The sequence below is a fragment of the Medicago truncatula genome, chromosome 2, assembly GCF_003473485.1.
Source record: "Medicago truncatula cultivar Jemalong A17 chromosome 2, MtrunA17r5.0-ANR, whole genome shotgun sequence".
Lineage (NCBI taxonomy): Eukaryota > Viridiplantae > Streptophyta > Magnoliopsida > Fabales > Fabaceae > Medicago > Medicago truncatula.
The window spans coordinates 24267705-24285518 of NC_053043.1; the positions used below are offsets into that span (position 1 = coordinate 24267705).

General features: G+C 35.2%; 1 protein-coding gene across 3 annotated transcripts; it reads left to right on the plus strand.

The window, feature by feature from the left end:
• Positions 1–845: 845 nt before the first annotated feature.
• On the plus strand, positions 846–11285 carry LOC25480139 (histone-lysine N-methyltransferase ASHR3). Of its 3 annotated transcripts, none has more exons than XM_039830562.1 (11): positions 846–1163; positions 1297–1443; positions 2027–2191; positions 2995–3021; positions 3365–3479; positions 3642–3735; positions 4689–4782; positions 4900–4978; positions 5184–5355; positions 5738–5818; positions 10871–11285. In XM_039830562.1, the coding sequence occupies exons 1-11, from the start codon at positions 924–926 to the stop codon at positions 11046–11048; spliced, it is 1392 nt and encodes a 463-aa protein (XP_039686496.1). In that variant the 5' UTR covers positions 846–923; the 3' UTR covers positions 11049–11285. The 3 variants fall into 3 exon arrangements, with proteins under 3 accessions (XP_039686496.1, XP_039686495.1, XP_039686497.1); XM_039830561.1 differs by having other exon boundaries at positions 2989–3021; positions 10871–11284; XM_039830563.1 differs by lacking the exon at positions 10871–11285 and adding an exon at positions 7120–9501 and having other exon boundaries at positions 2989–3021.
• The last annotated feature ends 6529 nt before the right edge of the window (positions 11286–17814 follow it).

Below are 17814 nucleotides of genomic sequence, written 5' to 3' on the forward strand. Positions count from 1 at the left end.
ACTGAGCTAAAACTCTTGTGTATGATTTTTATGTATTGATCTAAATTTAAGGAATTGTGTGTTATTTAAACATCCATTTATATGAGAACTTTTGAGACAACCACAATTTTGCAAAGAAAATGAAGCATTGACACAAAAATCAAAGCAATAGAGAGAGAAAGTGAAAACATAATGTGAGTATAAGATAAAAATTTGTCACAAAAGTTGTCAAAAAAATAATTGTTCACATGTCATTTCTCAAATTTAAAAGTTGAAAATATGTTGAGTTGAGTTAGACTTTGGAAAACCCAAGTCTTGTCTAATAAAAAATTTAAGATTGAAATCCGACGTATAGTTTGTGATAGAATTATTTTTTAGGCTTAAATCTAACTTATTCAGTTTTTAAAAATATAAGCCCCAACCCACATGTCAAAGGGGGTCTAAAGTTGGCCTCCTTCCCATTAATTTAATCTTTATTTTATTTTTTTAAAAAAAAGTCTCCAAATTTTTTTTGTTTTATATAAAAAAAACTTTTTTAAATAATCATATTTCTTCCCGACAAAAGATATTTTCTTTTATAAAAGGTTAGAAATTTAATTGGACCAAGAGTTGACCACCATTAGAGTCCATCAATAAAATAACAAAAATAGAGATGAAGGTCTAGAAATATGAGGTTTTATAGGAAACTTAATAAAGTTTGTAAAAAAAAAAAAAGGAAGCTTAATAAAAGTTATTTTGACAGCTGTATTCTTAACCCACCCACCCAAAGTAATGAAAGTTGATTGATTGGGTCGGGTTTAACCCGGAAACCATGAATGAATGAAAACTACAAAACCTCGCGTTCCCGCCCATTGCTTCTTCCTCCAATTTTCCCTTTTTTTCAACTCATAGTTGTCCATCTGAAACCCTTTTCCTTGCTAGGGTTTCAGATTCCAACCATCACCATGCTAGATTCGGGGAACTTAGCACCGTCTCCGCCTCTCTCGGCACCATGCTCCGTTACGGATGCTGCCCCCGCTGCCCCCAATGCCGCCTCTGGTTCTTCTGACAATGGCTCCTCTGCCTATGCTAGGGTTTTAAAGAGGACTCGGGGTTCTCTCCGTAAAACAGACAAACACAAGAGTTTGTGGGATCGCCTTACAGATCCTCAATCTCTTCCTTTTCTCGTTGCTGCTTCGAAGATGGTACTTACACTCTTCTTTTTCTACTCAATTGAATTGATTATTGTGATTTTGAACATTTGATTTGAATTTTCTTCTTTTTCTACTCAATTGAATTGATTATTGTGATTTTGAACTTTTGATTTGAATTTTTTAGGTTGAATGTTGTTTCTGCCACCATGCTTTGTGTCCTGAGGATGAGCTGTTGTGTTCTGTTCGTGGATGTGCTGCTCGCTATCATAAAGAATGTGCTAAACAAGCTGTTGGGGTTTCAAATCTCAAGAAATTCAAGTGTCCGCAACATGTAAATTTTTACTGTCAATTCACCATTGCTCGTTATTTTTTGAATGACAAATGTTATTAATTAGTTGTTAGATTAATATTTAAAAAAATCTCTGTTGCTGATTCGACATCATATTTGGGGATTTACATAGATTTGGATATTTTGTCTAAAATTTTAACCGCGCCAGTTGGGGTATTGGTATATCCATGCTTTACTACTAGGTTACGAGTTCCAATTATGAAATTAGCCTCCTATAAATGCAAGTTAATGGTAGAATCTTTATTTCTCATTTAATTTGATCTCAAATTCGATCTAATTATTCATCTATAATATTTGGAGAATACTGTGTTAGCTTCTTTTGATAAATCGATTATGATCTTACTTATATATTCTGCATTTATTCAATCAATAGTCAACTACAAAACCTTTTTTGTGACCATGTGTATGTTATTTAGGGGTTGAGGTGGGTTTAGTAACTCCGAATGTTTCTCCAAATTGGTTTGCTTTTCCACATTGGTGTATGTAGAGGCTATGTTGGATACGGTATTTTGCCTTTATTTTGTCTGCCTTGTTTTTCCAGAGTATTAAATTCTTAAGTGTTCAGGTGTGCTTCATTTGCAAGCAAAAGTTGAATTTGTTGCGGTGTGTCCGTTGCACGGTGGCTTTCCATACTAAATGTGCACCATGGCCAGAAGCCGTGATCCGTCTGGAAGATCATCCTGGGCAAGCTGTTTGTTGGAGACATTCTGATTGGCGCCTGGACAAAAAGGTCAATTTCTTGTATTCACCAGAACTATTTACTGTAATTGTTTATTGATTATACTGTAAATTGTAGTGCGTGATTCCATTACATTCCTTGTCATATCCAAATGTAGTTATTTTTTCTGTTTGGAATGTACAAGTTATTGTTTCTTTTCCTTCCATTCCGCGTCTTTCTTTTTAGAAAGCAGTCAGGGAAGATATGCAATTTTCCAGGTCAATATCACTAAATGGTTTGCAAAGCATTTCAATTTTATCCATCATAGGGATTGCTATTGTGATGATGTGAGCCTATTCTCATGCGTTTTTTATTTTTCTTTCCTAATAGCTATTGGGGGAGGACACATCAGGGAAGAAAGGGGTACTCGGCACTTGTTTATAACTCACATGTATTGGTTATAGAAACCTCTAATTGGCTGTATTTTACTTTTCTTATCTATATCCCTATGCATTATGTCAAAGATATTATAATGGAATTATGTGAAGTTTTTGGTTAGGATTTGGGGTGTCTACATAGTGACATTCCTTTTCTGTTTGTGCTGCTTTTATTCCCCATTGTCCTTTATCTAAAATATAAAACAGCTTGTACATTTTATAGAGCATACAATTTTTGATATATTTGGATCTATATTTTTACCGTAAACTTATTTGACTTTTAAATTGTCTTACAAATGGTCACTTCTGGAATATACTTCATAGAATTGCGGAATATTTCTCACTAGATTTATATTCTTTTCAAATTTTTATTCTTTTATTGCAATTTTTCATTGGTTAGGCTCGCTGACAGGACTGTTGAATGTGTTTCAGGAGCAGCCTGATACTTCAACAAGTGACATTTCGGTAAGGTTTACGAAGAATATCTTTACATCTATCTAACTCATGTGTGAATGTACGAATCTTCCAGGGTTGCCTTGCATAATATATTTGACATTTCTTAATATTAGATGAATAATTGATTGAGAAGGAAAGGAATTTATTTAATTGCTCGTCATATTGCTGGTGCCTTGCATGTTTTGATATAAGCTAAACCACTACTAGCACATATTGCTGGTGCCTTACATATGCTGTTTGGGATTTTCCATATGAGACACCAAACAATTATGGCTATGGATTGGTTGCATGGGAATTTTGTAATTTGGTTAGTCTATTGCGATATTTTCTGACCTGTCCTACCTTTTCCCAGGAAGTATTTTGTCGTTTGCCTCTTCCTTTTGCTAACGAGGAATTCAAGATTGACTTCACTTGGAAAGACATGGACAATAAGATGGAGCCACCACCATACACACACATAAGGCGCAGTATCCTTCACATATTGAAGCACTATATTTGATAGAATTTAAATAAGCATATCTATTTTATAGTCAAGTTTATGAATTTGAATTCTACACATTGTAGAGTCAAATATTTTTCAAGTAAATTATTGAGCTCCTTGCCATGTTGCTAGCCTTAATTAATAACAGACATGTACCTAGTGAAGAAAAAGCGTAGTGATGTTGATGATGATGTTGGGTGCACCAACTGCAGTTCTACTTGCTCTAATGATTGTGTATGCAGGTACATGTGAATAATCTTCCACTCTTTATTTCCTTTTAAATTAATCTTTTTATAGGTGTAAATAATGTAGGCTTCATAATTTTAGTTGAAAAAGCCCTTTTGGTTCTATATCCGATATATTATCGATTTCAGTCATTCAAAGTTTTGTTATCCTAGACATGAAGGTCTACAGAGATATGGATGGAATGATTCTTGTTACTGCTATTGAGCTTTAAGTTAAGAAACTATGTTTACCTTCACCCTATGGATTAGATAGTTTGTACACCGTAGAAAACATAAAACATGTCCAGATATAGAATAATAGAATTAGTTGGGAAGTATTTGTATAAATTGGGGAATACAATTATAGAGATGGTTGTCATTGAATGTTATCTTCCTTTTGTGAATAAAGCAGTGGCTCTTTTGTAGAAGGGGGAAACAGATTTCTCTCCTATTCTTTCATATTTCCTCAGTAAACGTGTTTTTTCTTTTCAATTCAATTCTAGGGTTCCTAGCAAATACTCAACAAGACTGATGTAATGACACCAACATACAACATGCTCCCATTCATCTTTGACTTGGATACCTTTATATTTGCCAAAATTATTGAATAGCAGAAGAATACCTTCGAGAAAATGATATTTTTTTAAATAGACCCTTTGTTAATGTGAGCGTGCTCTGATATAGGCTCAAATAAAATCAAATTCCTCACTTCATTCCTAACTTAAGGGAGAATTACTTGGCATTGTCATTGTATTCCCCTGTTGTTGTATGCCTGATATCTATCTACATGTACCAATCACATCTTATATTTCCTTGTCATTGTAGTTGTAATTAGTTGTAAAACAAAGATGCTTTGGCAATATTTAGTACCAAAGTATTATTTCATAAGTTGGGCTATTTAGTAATTTTAATTTTAACATTTCATAAGTTGGGCTGTGTATTAAGTATTACATAACATTATTACTTATCAGGGTTCAATGCATAAGCTGCTCAAAGGCTTGTCGGTGCTCTGAAAATTGTAGTAATCGGCCATTTCGAAGGGAAAAACAAATCAGGATTGTCAAGGTTTGAATATTTGTTGTAGTGACTAAATGCCTGAAATATATTTTTAAGTATATATTTTTTGGGGCATAAATTCCTATAATATTACTATCAATTAACATTATATGCTTGTTTATTCAGACTGAGTTTTGTGGATGGGGAGTTGAGGCTGTTGAAACAATTGAGAAAGGAGAGTTTATAATTGAGTATATTGGAGAAGGTAGCTCATATTTTTGAATAGTCTATATTGTTAGAACATTTTTTGTATCTCCTTCTTTCATACTATAATCTAATTCTAATGTCTTTCAGATGATATAAAATGCCATTTATCCAAGGATGTCTTGAAAGTCATATGATCTTTTAAGCATATATTATCTTTTTACTATGCCGTTTCTCCATTTAACCAGAAATGTTTTCTGTTGCAGTTATTGATGATGCTTTATGTGAACAAAGGCTTTGGGACATGAAATATAAGGGTGTGCAGAATTTTTATATGTGTGAGATTCGGAAAGACTTCACAATAGATGCAACTTTCAAAGGAAATACATCACGCTTTTTAAACCATAGCTGTGATCCGAATTGTGTTTTGGAGAAGTGGTTAGTGTCAAAGCCTCTGCTATACTTGCTCTTGATTTGCATTATGTTACTACTTTTCAAGGATTCTATAGATAGAGTTTCCTACAGCACCAAATTATTGCTAAATTTTGGAATAGAATATAAACCTGATAGTGATTTGCACTTAAAATTTGCAAGGAAAAAATAGATAAGTGAAAGATAAATGAATGCAATTTATGATATAAAAATACATTGACCGACAAATGCATACACTATGAAATTTACCTTAAAATACAAGGAAATAACTGGACAGTTCAAATTTTTCTTAGTATAGTAAAAATGGAGACAAATCTGCATTGGGCTGGAGGCCATTTGCCAAAATCAAACTATACATTTTTGCTAAAAATATCATGGTTTCTTCCAGGCAAGTAGATGGTGAAACACGCATTGGTGTATTTGCTGGTCGTTCAATAGAAGTTGGAGAGCCATTGACATACGATTACAGGTATGTTTGACCCTACCTCATATTTTCCGCTTGGTGTGTAGAAAATTCTTATTAGCTCAATTATGATATCTTAACTTTGCAAAACTTTAAAATGGCGTCCTCCTTTGCATTTGGAATCAAAATTCTTTATACATTGTGTTTTTTTGTGGCCGTCAAAATACAGAGCAAGGAGATTAGTGTCAATAAGCTATTTAGTTATTATTCCCACTTGAAATTATTATTTTGCATTCCACTCCCAGTTGTAATATTATTATTTAGTTACTGTTCCAATTCTCAGTTACTATTTAGTCTTTACATGGCAATACAAAGGAAGGATGCTAGTGGCATGGAATATTGACAAAGCTGATGGGGAAAATTATTGTTCTGGCATTGGCATTCTAGTAATGGTGAAACTAGGAAAAATAGGAAGACATACTTTTTTCTAAATGCACTTAAGTCAATAAGCATCCAATAGAATATTTAATTTATACTCGAAGATTACAAGGATAATAAATGTCAAATGCAAGTGAAAGAATCCATGTGTTACTCAGTTCAGCAATGACATAAAGATACTAAATCATTAAATAATACAAATTTGAATGCTACTGTATTTATAATATTTACATCATTACCACATTTGTTATATATACAGTGCTCAAGTCAATTAACACTCAATAGAATATTTTATTTATACTCAAAGATTACAAGGATATTAAATGTCAAATGCATGGGAAGTAATCTGATAGGATCCTACCAACAAATTAATAGTAACACAAACCAACAAGAAGAAGAAACAGATGGTGATTAAAGAAATTAAGGTGCTTTATTGATACGAATGAAAATCGTAAATAGTAGTAGAGAGAGCTTCTATAACTACTCCCAAAGCAAAGCTCCGACATAACTCAGAGAGGAATCCTACTATGGCGCTAAACAGAAAATTTAGTCTGTCATACTCTAGATCTCCCAAGAATTCCCCTTTATATACAAATAAAGAGAACAATCTAGTATGTAACTCTAATGTGCCTCTTATTATTTAATCCTAATGGGCCACTTACTAATAATCTACTTAAACCTAATTAACTACCTATTAATTACTTAAAACACCCTCCCACACTAGATCCTAACATTGTCACCGTCTTGAAAAGCAGACTTGTCCTCAAGTCTGAGCTTGGGAATTTGCCTTTATCAAATACAAAGTTGAGCAATCTATAAAAAATAAGTGTACCACTCCAGCAATATTCACATGTTGTAGCATAGTCACCGAGTAATACAATCGTATTATCCTCTCCTTACCTGGTGATCCTTGTTTTGGATAAATGCAGCTTCCAACAGTATGTAGAGCTTGAACTCCCAATTTACTCGTCGAGAATCTTCCAACAGTGACCCATATTGTGTCTAAAGGACTTTCAGCAACTTCTCCAAGTGATTTGAGAGATGCATGCTCACATACCTCATACTTCAACAAGCTTGATGAAGTTTCAGTCTTCCGTGCTCTCTGAGTACCCCACATGGTTTGGTCTCTGACACTATAATTAAGTCTCTTTTCGCGACATGCTTGCCTGAGACGAAAACACCTATGGTGTTTACACTCTCGGGTCTTCTCTGCTCCGTGTTAACTACATCCACTTTCTACTGACAAAGAAAATTCGTCCAAAGTATCGGCTTGCAGTTTCGTCACTTTGGGATGTGACGAGTGATTTTCTCCTTCTTTGACATGCTCATCTTCGAAGTCGGAAGGCTTCTCAACATCACCTTCGACGTTGCTCGTCCCACTCTGCGGCTTTTGCATCGCCATCAACATGGTAAAAAGCTTGTTGAAATTCTCGTCCATTTTAGCGGCAAACTTTTCCAACTTCGTTTGAATTTCGTTCAAGCTAACCTATGTGTTAGCAATCTTCTCATCCAACATGCTGACTCGAGCCTCCATGGTATTTGTGTTCTTTTTATTTTTATTTTTTATGGTGGCAGTTTGGGGTGAATGGGTTGTTTGTGTTTTGTTCAGTTTCTGAATGTACTGCTTATTCTAGTGTGGTTGTGAATCAGTTTTGGTTGGCTAAGGATTCTATCTCCCTACTTGTTACTATTTGCAGAAATCTAGGGAGGCAAAAAATTAGGAACTCAGTTATGTTCAGAAAGATATGGATCCATTTACGAATTAAAAATTAGGGCGAGAAAAGATAGGGTTTCAGTTATGTTGTTTCAGGAAGATAGGGGTTTGGTTGCTGTTTGAGAACAAATAGGGAGTCAGTTATTCAAAATTTCTAGATATGGCTTGTGAGTGAAAGGAGAAGGTTCGAAGGTTGGCTTAGGTTTCTGACTGGTTTTGATTCTTGGATGACGGAATAGAGGAGGCAGTGATACTCTAATCTGGTAGGTCGGACCAATTTGATAGGAACCAGTGGATCCTAACGGGCCACTTACTAATAATCTACTTAAACCTAATTCACTACCTATTAATTACTTAAAACACCCTCTCATACTAGATCCTAACATAATTCATGTGTTACACAGTTGAGCTATGTCATTTATATGCTGAAACATTAAATGAATAGAAATGTCAATGCTATCGTATTTATAATATTTATACCATTACCAAGTTTGATACATATATAGTTTATATTGAGGGCTTCTCATAAACTTAGTGAAAACATCTGTCAATTGATCATTTGAACCAACAAAGCTAGTGGTCATGTATCTTGATAAATATTCTCTCCAATAAAATGACAAACTCAACATGCTTAGTTTTCTCAGGAAGTGCTGGATTTGAGGAGCAATGTGAAAATCAACTTGATTAGGACAGATGTGTGTCATCTATATAACCTATCAGAATCCAAGCTCCTTAAGTAACTGTTTAAGCCACATGAGCTCATATGTAGCTGATGCTATGGCTTGATATTGTGTTTCAGCATTAGACTGTGCTACAACATTCAACTTCTTACTTTTCTAGGAGATAAGGTTGCCCAATCAGCATTTGAATATCCTGCAACTTGAGGATGACCCTTGTTTTCCTAAATAAGAACTTTCCCCGAAGCTTCTCGAATGTACTTTGCGATATGAACTGACATCCCAACATCTTTCTTATGGTCAGTTAAGAAGTTGACTTACCATACTTATAATGATATAATTTAGTTTGCACACCAATCTTTGGTATCATCTTAGGATCTAATTTAGTTTGCCAACCAATCTATGCATTAGGATCCATAGAAGTGTTAACACGTTAAACATTTATCAAACTTATTTACTCTAGAATGTCCATGGATACCTCCTCTAAGAAATTACAATACAATCCTTGGATTGTGCTACCTCTAAGAAGTATCAAAGCCTGTCAAGTTCTTGTCAGAAAATGGAGGCAAAGAAGTTGTTTATCTATGCAGTACCATGATAATCATTCCTTGTAATGTCAATGTTGTCAAATACACAGCCAAGTAAATACATTCTCTGGTCGAATGTCAGTAGAAGACCAAGTGATCTACTCACTTTGTGTCGTGTCAAACTGTTGAGTAATATTGGTAATTGTTTTTTTTTAAGTGCTAGACTGGAAGTGGTTTTGGTGAGGAAGTAATATTGCTAATCTACTAAGTCATACTCTAAGAGACTGTTTAAGGCCATTGGCGAGGACAACAAACTTGCAAAAAAACTCCCCTGAGAAACAAATCTAGAAGGTTACACCATTTAAACTTCTTGATTTAATGAGTGAAAGCATTCTTAATATCAAACATGAGAATATGTCTGTGGAACATAACAAACATGGATATAAATAAAAGTGCATAATTAGTTGGTTCTACGAGGTCAAAGATGTCTCTGTAATCCAAATGAAATACCTGTGTCACTTAGCAAGTATTCTATGTGATAAGGTTGATCATCAGTGCCCACTTTAACTCAGCAACCTCCCTCCCTAGCTGGAGAGCAACAAGGTCACATGTTCCACTGCTTTGAAGTGCTCATATTACTTCAACCTTAACTTGTGGCCACTCAAGATGAGAAAGAGATTCGCCTCCAATCTTAGGAATAGATGCAAAAGACAAGGAAGAAAAACAAGCAATATGAGAAGTTTGTAGAAGATGATAGCTCAAAGTAACCCAATGAAGAGAAGTTTGTGAGTAGACTGTATACCTTTTCGGTGTGCAATAGGAAGATCAAGTGCAAAGATTTAGGCCATAGCAGAGGAGGGAGATGGAGCTGCAAGAGATTCCATAAAAGTTGTAAATGGAGGCATCAGTGGTAGAGGTGGAGGCATATGTGTTGGAGATGAAGGCACATGTGATTGAGGTAGAGACATGGGTGCTGTAGATGAGGCTGGAGACAACCATAGACTGGAAGGGATGGGGATGAGCAGAATTATCTCAAACACCGGGCATTACTAGATCAATATACTTAAGTGAGACAAGATAAATACATAAAGTGCCTTGGTTAGATTCATGTGTAGAGATGGCCATAGAAAGGTGTAGACTCTAAGAAGGTAAGATTACATCAGTTTAAAACAAGGCCAATTCGATTCAGTTTAGAACAAGGTGTCATGTGGCACTGAAACCTGAAATCCAGATGAGAGTAGGAAGAGTTTGTGACATTAAATCTGAATGAAAGTGGAAACTTACCTAAATATACCAAAGTAAAAGTATCTAATAGTTTATTTTGGTTGTTAAGAAAAACTCTCATCCTTTATTTCCTACACAAACAATTCTTTTATATCTTATACCATATTGGACCTATGGAATTGCCCTTGAATCCAAATCGAGAAATTATATGCTCAAAATACCCCCATGGATATGAATCACATGCATTCATTGATAGTCATAAAAGAATATCTACTGGATTACATTCATGCGGGATTAAAATTACAAGAAATATTTATGATTGATCCATATTATATTTCTGTCACCAAGTTTGTTGAGTACTTTTGGGAAGAGATGCAACAAAAGCCTCATTTTAAATCCAAATATAAATGCTACTTATTTTCATTTGAAGAGAACATGTGACTGATCATAAAATTTATGATTTTGTATAACCTGCATTTGCTTGTCAATAACTTCTGATAGTAGAAATTAATGTTATCTCGTATTTTCGGTTTTGTAGATTTGTGCAATTTGGTGCAGAGGTTAAGTGCTGCTGCGGTTCCCCAAAATGTCAAGGATTTCTAGGTTCAAAAAAGAAAATTGGCAAAGTAATAAACCTCTGTTGGGGCGCAAAACGTAAGCGAACTTCTTGCCCTAGGGCAGCAAATGCTGCTGATTTGCCAAAGTATTATATGTAGTTATCACAGTGAAAAGCAATAATCGTAATAGAATACCTCACATTCTTACTCTTTTGCACCGAAAAAGGTGACAATTTTTTCATTAAAGGTTGTGACAACATTGTCACGCACAATTTTATCCCTGTCATACATGACAAAAAAACATGTAAATTCAGATTGCCGAGTTGATGTATATATTACTACAGTTTTGAATAATGACAAAAGTTATAATAATGTTAAATTGGGATTGGTTGATCTGTTTTTGGAAAAAAAAATAATTATGATTGGTTTATAGTATAATTATTCTCTGTCAATTTATGGTTTGGTTTGGTTGATAGTATAACTTATGATTGAGATTGGTTGGCTTTTTATTTCGACAACTATTCTCTTTCATTAATTGGTAATAATCCGACTTCAGAGTTAATTTTGTGATCGAAATATTTGTTTGGTGGTGGTCGGGGTTTGAATCCCGGACCTTGCATATGTTATATATTGTCCCTACTAACTGAATTAAGGTTGCTAGAAGGATAAAAAATATCTATTCAGAATGCAACTCTCGTTAGAACACAGAAAAAAACGAGAGTAGCTTGCAAGGATAATTAAGTGGCTACTCGCCGTACTATTAAGTAACCTTTTCCTCTAGTTTCTCTCTCTCCAACTCCAATAGATGAACCCAACTTTACTATAGCCACATCTAAAATTTGGTGTTGAAATATGTTTTCGTGTCTCAAATGTTTTTAAAACCAGACCGGAGGTCAAACCGGTGTGACCTTTGGGTCATGGTTCAACTGGTCGAACTGTTATAGAACCGTTTGAACCAGATATTAAGGGTGTGTTTGGATGGAGGGTTTAGGAGGACAATGTACTTTTCTTTTTTAAATTATGGGCATTATGAAATGATTTTTTGAAAATTGAACTAACAACATGATAAATGATCATATAATATTTCAAAAACACTTAATGTATTTAAAAAAATATTTTACATTGTTTGTAATTTAAAAAATAAAAGTGAGTCTTCCCATCCTAAACCCTCAATCCAAACACACCCTAAATAAATAATACATTTAATACTATTTTATTATAAGTAATTTTTTTTTTTTTGGAGGGAAAATAACTTATATCATTTCATTAAAAATTAAATCAGAAATACATGCTGGAATTTCATCAAAGATGTGGAAGCTAGGACATAATGTGGCTGCCTTAGCTAACTCATGAACAACGTCATTTGCTTGCCTCCTAATAAACTCGACATGAGAGTTTGTTAAAAATATATTGCAAAACTGGATAGTATTCTCCATAATGGATCCAAATTCGGTGTTATCTCCTCTGGCTTTGTGAAAATAATCAGCTACTGTTTTCGAATCTACCTCAAAATCAACATTTGTGAGCTGAAGTTCATTGATCCACCAAGTTGCATGATAAAGTCCTAAAGCTTCTCCAATGTTAACTGGACACAGTGGTGAAAACCACATGGTTTTTGAACGGACATGGTTTCCTTCCGAATCGCAAATGTACATACCAATACCTACTTTTTTGCTAGATGTAGAAAAAGAGGCATCAACATTGCATTTAACTCTTCCATGTAACGCCTTCTTTGAATTATTTGATTTATTAAGTGGCTTATTTTATAGAATAAGATTTGAAAATAAAATAAGATTTAAGTTGTGGGGGCTATTTTGGAAATTAGAAGAGTTTAGTGGAATAAGTGAGAATTAAGTGAATTAAGTGGGAGTTAATTAAATATTGGGAGATTATATTTACTGAGAAAAAGGAGAAAATAGGGTTAGATGCAGTTTCACGTACAAACAGTTTTTGGGAGAAAAACCAAGAGAAAGCTAGGAGAAGAGCCAAGAGGGGAGAATCTGATCCTGTAGAATTTTATTCATCAATCTAAGGTAAGGGTGAGACTAACTCTCAATGATTATAGATTATATAACTTCTGATTTTGATTTAACATGAGGGTTTTCGTTAAATTGGGATTTTGGGTTTAGGTTTTGATTATAGATTGTTGAATTGAAAGTGTAGAAACCATGACAATGATGAGAGATTGCGTACAAATCATAGGTATAATCATATAACAATGTTGTAATCAGTTTTGGGGATTGAATTGGGGAAAATTAGGACTTTTGGTGAAAAACTGCAGAATTCACATAGTCTGGTCTGTCGCGATTCGCCATGGCGGAGAGATATTTCGTGTAACACCCCGTTTCCCAAAATTAATTAAATAATAATAATTCAATATCAGAGTAAAACCCCAAACGAGCATGTCACATCACATTTATAATAAACATCTTAAATAGAATATAAAAATCTATTTAATAAAACATCCTTCGAATTTTTCATTAAATTTGCAGCGAAATATTATCACCAAACAACCATTCATAACTGTTTTAAACTCCATAATAAATTCTTGGCATGAAAGCCTTAACATCATAAAATCCAACATCAGTAGGGCTACAACAACAATATTCAAAATTTGATACATAGGAAAGAAATTAAACAACAAATTTCCATCCCACGTATCAGAGCCCTAGACACTTTGAGCCACCACCACCTACTCAGGATCACCTGCAAGTTACCCATAGGAAGGACAACATTTTCAAGCAGAAGGGGTGAAATTCACAACAATAATATAGATAAAGAATGCATCAATTGAATCTAACACCCTATCATAATAATTCATCAACAATATAATATATCATCATTTTCAATGTCATCAACAAATGGTAATTAAAAACCAATTCACGACTCATGCAACTCATCACCACTCCACTAAGACTCCTCTAACAACACCCATGCATGTGGTACCATAATCAGGACCGTAGCCCTCACCGCTGTAGAATGGTTAAAGCATTCGTTTTCAGGACATAAGTCCTCACCACTAACACCACTTTGAGCAACTAGTGCTCCACCACTTTGAACGACAAGGCGTTCCAGAGCCGAAGCTCTCCCACTTTTATGCTTATGCAACTGACCTACTTGTGTATATCTACATAAAACCTAACCTATACATATATATGTATATGACCCACCACTCCAATTCACAACATTCATGTATAACTTAATTAAATAAAAGCATACATCCAGCCAGCATCCATTCATTACAACCAATTTAGAACATCCAGAAAAATACACCAACATAAAAGCCATGCTTAATCAACAAGATAAATCAACCATTAACAACAGAAATCAATCCAACAAAAATACTGGGCAACTCGCCTCGCGAGCACATCTGCTCGCTATGGCGAGCTCAGGAAACAGGACACTCGCCATGGCGAGTTCGAGGCGAACTCGAGGCGAACGAAAATATGGTGCTCTCGGGAGTTTTGACATTTTTCTCACTAAATCATCAATTATAAGCTCCCTATTCATCTTTTTAATCTAAAACTTGCTCCAGTCCTCTCTAAAATCATTCAGGTACATAAAACTACCCAAAATACGGCTTATAACAACACTTCAAAAATCCAGTTTTCCTCACAGGTACTCGCCATGGCGAGTTGTCTCACTCGCGAGGCGAGCCATGAACTTGCTCACTCGCCTTGGCGAGCAAAGGCTACTCGCGAGGCGAGCGATGAACTTCTGTACGGGCAGAATGCAGGTTTTTCCCAAAAATCCCATTTTCCTCCAATTCACTCCCCAAATCAGTTTACAGATATGCAATGAAAGGTTATATGCACTCAGAATCCATTTCTAACATCAATATAACAATCCCTACTCTCAAAACCCATTAATTTAACAAAACCTAACTTCTCCCAATTTTCACATAAACCTGTTAAAAACAAAATCAGAATTCAGAACCTATACAATTGCGGTAAACCTCACCCTTACCTTAGAATTTCAGAAAAATAAGCACAGCAACTTGGTTCTTGGCTCTACTTGCTCTTCTCTCCCTTTTCTCCAAAAAGTTGATTTTCATGTAAAAACGTTTTCTGACTTTTCTCTTTTCTTAACTCCCAAAAAGTAACTCCCCTAATTATCAATTAACTCCCCCTTAATTCCATTAATCAAAACATAACCCCCAAAACTCTAATTAATTATCTTTCCCACTTATTCTAATTATTAATAAAATAAACCATATAATAAAATAAACACACCACATAAATCACCAAAAATCATATATAAGACTCCACATAATCAAAAATAATTAAATAACGATTAGAGCGTTACAACTCTCCCCAAATCATAGAATTTCGTCCTCAAAATCTTACCTCAAACAAACAACTCAGGGTATGAATCCCGCATCTTACTTTCCAGCTCCCAAGTCAAGCTTTCACTAGTCGCTCCGTCCCAAACGACTCTCACAAGGGGTATTTCCTTGCCCCTCAATGTCTTCACTTTACGATCGTCAATCCTCACCGGTAAAGTCTCCACCGTAAGGTTGTCTCTAACTTGCACGTCATCTCTCGGAATAACATGCGAAGGATCCGCTACATACTTCCGAAGCTGCGATACATGAAACACATCATGCAAGTTCGAAAGATGTGGTGGCAAACCAACTCTATAGGCCACAGTTCCAACCCTCTCTGAAATCTGATACGGACCGATGAACTTTGGAGTCAACTTCTTAGACTTCAATGCACGTCCCACACCCGTCATAGGAATGACCCTCAGAAACACATGATCACCCTCTTGAAACTCAAGGGCCTTTCTCCGCTTGTCATGGTAACTCTTCTGTCGACTCTGCGACGCTTTCATCTTTTCTCTGATCATCTTGACTTTTTCTGTAGTCTCATGAACCAAATCTGGTCCCAACACCACACTCTCTCCTGACTCAAACCAGCATAAAGGAGTCCTACACCTCCGACCATACAAAGCTTCGAACGGTGCCATACCTATACTCGAATGGTAACTGTTGTTGTATGTGAACTCTATCAATGGCAGGTGACTATCCCAAGCTCCACCTTGCTCAAGCACACACACTCTCAATAAATCCTCTAAAGATTGTATCGTCCTCTCCGACTGACCATCTGTCTGAGGATGATAAGCCGAACTCAACCTCAACTTCGAACCCAAAGCGTCCTGTAAACTCTTCCAGAACCTAGAAGTGAACCTCGGATTCCTATCCGACACAATACTCGAAGGAACTCCATGTAGCTTTACAATATTATGAATATAAATCTCAGCCAACTGAGCTACCAGATAACTGATGTTAATAGGAATGAAGTGTGCCGACTTTGTCAACCTATCGACCACAACCCATATAGAATCATGCCCTCTCGGAGTGTTTGGTAAACTTGTCACAAAATCCATAGAAATGCTATCCCATTTCCACTCCGGTACATCCAACGGTGTCAACAACCATGCAGGCTTCTGATGTTCAACTTTAGATTTCTGACAACTTTTTTCAAACTTTTTCAAACTGAGCTACGTCACGTTTCAAACCGGACCACCAAAACAGCTTTTTCAAATCGTGGTACATTTTTGTAGCTCCCGGATGAATACTCAAGCTACTCTTATGACTTTCCTCTAAAATCAACTTTTTCAATTCTTCATTGTCAGGAATACAAATTCTACCTCTGAATCTCAATACACCCTGATCATCAACCTTAAAGTCACTATCCTCTGTTTCATTACCAGCAATCATCAAATCAACCAGCTTGACATCCACTTGTTGTGCCTCTCGGATACTACCCAAGAAATCACTATTAATCTTCAGCATGCCTAACTGTATACTCTGAGGCGACAACTCACATACCAGACTCAAGTCTCTAAACCGTTCCAGCAAATCAAATTCTTTTACCATCATAGCAGACATATGCAGTGTCTTCCTGCTCAACGCATCAGCAACTACGTTAGCTTTACCAGGATGGTAATTCAACCCAAAATTATAATCTTTTAACAGCTCTAACCATACTCAACAGACATGTCACCCTGCTTCAGTTCTAGAAATTCAATCTCTTTCCAACCTTTGACATCTTCTGGAAAGTACCTGTTCAGAAATTCTCTCCTGAACACCGCCCAGGTCACTACAGCTCCATCCTGTTCCAACACAGGTAGCAAACTTACCCATCAGTTGTAACGCCCTACTTTATTATTTGAATATTTTATTGAGTTTAGAGTCTATTTATATGACTTATGTGATTTATATGATTATTGTGATGTGTTGTTGATTTATTAAGTGGCTTATTTTATTATTTAATAGAATAAGATTTGAAAATAAAATAAGATTAAGTTGTGGGGGCTGTTTTAGAAATTAGATAGATGAGTGATATTTTGTAATTTTATATGTTGGTATTTATCAGTATAGTATATTTCTTATTTGGTGTATAAATATATATGTTATAGAAATATATTTGCTATAGAGATATATTTGTTATTTGTTATAGAAATAGTTTATATTATATATATATATTAGAATAGAATATTGAGACTTTTGGGGGAAGATTTGAAAATAAGATAAAAATAAGTAGGTTAAAGATTTATATAAAAAGGGAGAGTTAGAATTAGAAAATAAGGATTACATGAAACCTGTTTTTGGAGAAAAAGGGAGAAAACCAAGAGAAGAGAAGAGTCAGAGGAGAGAAAGCGGTAGAGTCCTTCGTCGATCAATCTAAGGTAAGGGTGGGACTAACTTTCTCTAATTCTATGTGGTATAATTCTGAAAATTGAATTTAACAAGTTGTAGGTTGAAGTTTTGGAAATTTGGAAATTAGGTTTAGAAGTTGTAATTGGTGATTTTCGAAAATAATGTTTTGGGTCAAGTTTTATATGATTTTGTGTGCCTTATCATGTATAGAAATGGTTAGACAAGTTTTGGAATCAAATTTGGGCATTGGGAAGTCAAAAT